This window comes from Elephantulus edwardii, unplaced genomic scaffold, assembly GCF_000299155.1.
Source record: "Elephantulus edwardii isolate Elephantulus edwardi_28Jun2011 unplaced genomic scaffold, EleEdw1.0 scaffold00140, whole genome shotgun sequence".
NCBI lineage: Eukaryota > Metazoa > Chordata > Mammalia > Macroscelidea > Macroscelididae > Elephantulus > Elephantulus edwardii.
The window spans coordinates 6,845,538-6,850,082 of NW_006399890.1; the positions used below are offsets into that span (position 1 = coordinate 6,845,538).

The window sequence follows — 4,545 nt, forward strand, 5'->3', positions numbered from 1 at the left end:
TGAGATTGCTGCCGCCGCCTGCGCCCCCCACCTCCCCCCGCCGCACGCCTCCCCGCCCCGCCCCCAGCCCGCGAGTCCACGCAGCCCCCTGGACGAGCGGCCGCAGGGGAGGGTGGGGGAGGAGACGTGGCCCGCCCCGCTGCGGCCGCTCCGCTGGGCAGAGGCGGAGGGAGCTGGCGCGCCCAGCCCGAGCCGGACTCAGCCCCAGGGGCGGGGAGAGAGGGGTGGGGCGAGGGGGGAGGTAGGCGAGGGGCTGCCACCGGACTCCATTAGGCGCTGGGACGGGGAGGCAGCGCGCTGCGGCTGCTTGAGGAGAGAGGGACGCGGACGTCGCCGCTCTGCGAGCCGCCACCCTCGCGCCTGTTGCGGGGCACCAGGCCGGGAGCGCGAGGAGTGCGCGGTGAGGGGCTAGGCTCCCGGGCGGTGTCTGACGGGGGGCGCGGGTGGGGAGGAGGATTGCCAGCCTTCGCAGCGTCTCCGGGCCCGGGGTGCGTCCGGCAGGTGAAGCCCGCTGTGGTCCGCTAGGCGGGGGCCGGGCGAGCGAGGGGCGCAGCGCCCCGCCGAAGGCCGAGGTGGGGGCGCGGGGCGGCCGCCGGGAAGGGGCCCTGGGCGCCGTCCTCGCTTCCCGGCGGCGGGGCTGCCGAGTTTGCGCGGAAACCTCCGCGCCCTCCACTTAACTCCCATCCCACATCCCACTCGGAATTTGCTGGGCTTTGCCTGCCTTTGGGGGAGTGACGCTTACGAGAGCCATTTCCTCCGCTCTCGCAGGAAGGAGCCATGGCTCTGGACGGGATAAGGATGCCAGATGGCTGCTATGCGGATGGGACGTGGGAACTGAGTGTCCATGTGACGGACCTGAACCGGGATGTCACCCTGAGAGTGACCGGGGAGGTGCACATTGGAGGGGTGATGCTCAAGTTGGTGGAAAAACTCGGTGAGTACTGTCCCAGTGTGGTCTGAGTGCGGACTTCCCAGGCTTGGGGGCGGGAGAGAGGGAGAGGAAGGAGCCCTAGACGGGGGAGGACTGGGTTTGGGAACTCCCAGGTCCCGCAAGGACTTTTTACAAAAAGCATAAACTGTTGAGTGTTTGAAACTTTCCTCTTCTGCATCCTGTTTAGTTACTCCCTGAAAATTTGGTTATTCCCTGAAATTTTCGTGAATTCGTGACCAGACCCTCCCCACTATAAACGTGATCGCGTCATTGAGAGGGAGAAATTCATTTTTCACCATATTTTTCAACTTCGCTTTAAAATAAAAGCAAAGTGTGCGACTACTACAAGCTGTAGCTATCTATTACTTCATTGTCCCTGAATTCTAGTGACGTTTGCTATTCCAGATGGCGTAAGATCTATTTAAGACTAAACTGTTCTTGAGAATGTGCAACTTTTGAGGGCAGTAAGAAGTTACCATGATTGTACTACTACGGGATGGAGGGAATTCCAAAGTGCTAGTCATAGGCTTTACAAGGGTTGAGTGGAAAAGTGTTTGAAAAACTGGGTATCCATATTCTCGAAAAGTAAGCTATTTCAAGTGTCTAGTTTTATGTTAATAATAAGCTAGTGAAAGGACCTTGTGTTAAATTAATTTTATTATTTCGAGATTGACAGTATTTGCTTGAGGACCAGTAATATATGTTAGATTGATGTGACTTTGTTGTAAATATTGAGTATCCTACACTTTGAAGTTAAAGAAATTTTTGCACTACATGTTTTTGTTTTGTTTGTTGGGTAAAACAGTTTCCAGCTGGGAGAATCAACTATAGGATTTTGAGAGTTTTTATAATGGAAAGTGCTCAATGGACTGTCTTTCTGGGCTTTGTATACAGTTTTGAGTAGGTAATTTTTTTTTATACGTCTTTTAAACCTTTGTGAATCTGTTTTATTCCCCTCCCCCCAAAAAACATAGAATTCATTCTTCAAGCCACTCTGGAAAAGTAGAGAAGTTGTTACATATCAAAAACTGGATAGTTAATAACCTAAAGGATAACTAAATAGTTCTCTGGTGCCTGCTTGCAGAATTCAACTAGGTGGACTTGTTCAGTGCCCTTCCTGGAAGTTTAATTATTGAAGGACTGACGAGTAGGTTCTTAAAAGCTCCCCTCTTTCTTTAGACTGCTTTGTTTTGCTCCCTGTGACACAGCCCTGGAAAGCAAGCCCTCCTATGCAGGCCTTTGAAAATAAGATTTCTCTATATTGTTAAGTGATTTTGCTGTTGGTTAACATATTTCTGATCTGATTTAGATGAACCAGTCATTGTTTACAAAGAATGTTTTTATGTCCAGCCCTGGTGGAATTATTTAAGCATGAATTACAAAATGTAATTTTTAGTTCCTTTGTTTTCAAAGGAAACAAATGTTTGTATTAGATATTGCTGTATATATGACATCTGGATTTTGTTAGTAAACTAGCTTCGGTTGGAATAGATTTTAAAGTATTACTGTAAGTAGCTGTTGAAGGTGACTGAGACTGCGGGTTCTGAAAGCCAGGTTTAGGCTAATGAATAAGTAATGGCTTATACTATATTTATGTTGCATTGACTAGAATCATTTATTGTTGCATCACAGACAAATTAATAATAAAGATAATATTTACAAAGTAGTTGTTAATTTTCAAGTGGCTGTAATCCTAATCTTTCAATGCTCATGCATTTCTTCAATATTCTGTGACAAGTCTAATGAGGTAGGAAATAGTAATGCGTATGGAAATCTTGCATCTTTCTTTATTAATTTATTTGTTGATAACATACACAGCAAAATTAAACAGTAATTCAGGTTTCTCTCGGGTAGTTCAATGACATTGATTTACATTCTTTGGATTGTGAAACTGGTTGCCCTTCTTTTCTGCATTGTTCTTCCCTTATTGACGTAAACTCACTGCCCCCTATGGTTCCTGTTTAATCTTTCAAGTTGTTGCTGTCAGTTTTATCATGTACATAAAACTTAAAAATGAAATGGTTGAGACCTTCCATGTTTCATGAACTGGTACTGATCTTTTGTGTATTTTGAGTTCAAGTAGAAAATGTTTTTTAGCATTTAGCATCTGCTGTAACAGTTGTTCTTCTGCACTGTCCAGTAGGAACCAACTCACAGCTGACCCCCAACAGCTTTTCAAAAACAGTAAATTTGCACAAGACAAAACTGCCCATTTTTCCTTGGAACAGTTTGGTGGGATGGCAGGGTAATTCCTTACCACTAAAACATCAGAGTTTAGAAATGAGATTATTATAAGTGGCTTCTAGTTTTAAAAACATGAATTCAATGCTTTATGGAGTCAGAGCCAACTCACAGCCTACCTTCACTAGGTTTTCAGAGGCTGTAAAATTGCGCAGATGAAGATTGCGTATATATGTCCCTCAGAGTAGCTGGTGGATTGAACTACAAGAAGGATTTTCGCAGAATTCCTTGCTAGTCTTGAGAGTTTGTAATTGGCTTCTAGTTGTGGAATACCCAAAAAATCAGCCTGTTCCTGTTTAACAGATTATAATTCTTACTGACCCCAGCAACCACAATAGGGTTTTTAACATTGTCAGTCTTCTTGTAGCAAACTACCACATATGTCTTTGGTAGGGTGGCTGATAGAATTGACCCCTGATCTTTTGATGAGTAGCCAAGAGCTTAAGATGCCATAGAAATTCCCTGGTTTTAGGATAATTTGATTCATAAAATGTTTTGTTATCTATTGCATATAAAAACCACAACCCACCACCTCTGAGTAGATTAACTCATGGCAACCTTGGATTGGGTTTCTAAGGCTGCTCATCTTTACAGAAGGAGATTGTTCGTCTTTTTTTTTTCACCTCGTGGCTACTAGTAAATTTAAAATCACCTATCTTTAGGTTAAGAGTGCAGTTTACACTTCACCAAAGAAGACATTCAGATGGACAACAAGCTCATGAAGAAATGTTCAAAATCCCTAGCTCTAAGAGAGATGTAAATCTAAACAACTGTGAAATATCATCTCACCCCAGTAAGAATAGCAAAATTTAACAGAACAGCAAGCAACAAATGCTGGTGAGGTTGTGGAGATTCTGGAACCCTTATTCACTGTTGGTGGGAGTGTAAAATGGTGCAACCACTGTGGAAGGCAGTATGGTGCTTTCTCAGAAGTTGCAAATAGAGATACCATTTGACCCAGCAATTGCAGTACTGGGAATATATCCCAAAGAGACCATAACTGACATTCAAGCAGATATATGCACACCCATGTTTATTGTGGCTTTGTTCACAATAGCAAGGAGTTGGAAACTACCCAGGTGCCCATCAACAAATGAATGGATAGAGAAACTGTGATATCTTCACACAATGGAATACTGTGCTGCATTGAAAAACAAGGAACTCCTGCAATATTATTCAAAATGGGTGACCCTGGAGGACATTATGCTGATTGCAATATCTCAGTCACAAAAGGACAAATACTGCATGGTGACACTGCTGTAAAATGGGACTGATATCAGGGTTGGGGTAAGACTGAGAAAAACTGGATAAATTGTGTATACTGCACTGAAACAGATAAGGGAGAGAATAATTTAAAAGCAATGTATGATACG

At 44.7% G+C, this 4,545-nt stretch overlaps 1 protein-coding gene across 3 annotated transcripts in view; it reads left to right on the forward strand.

The window, feature by feature from the left end:
• Positions 1-325: 325 nt before the first annotated feature.
• The window catches only part of FERMT2 (fermitin family member 2), a 114,323-nt gene continuing 110,103 nt past the window's right edge, over positions 326-4,545 (forward strand). The window contains exons 1-2 of one of the 3 annotated variants that reach the window (XM_006894358.1): positions 326-400; positions 769-934. In XM_006894358.1, the coding sequence (XP_006894420.1) occupies positions 778-934 (157 nt within the window). In that variant the 5' untranslated portion in view covers positions 326-400; positions 769-777. Of the gene's footprint in view, positions 401-768; positions 935-4,545 lie in introns of those variants that run through there. The other 2 variants (XM_006894357.1, XM_006894356.1) reach the window with 2 other exon arrangements.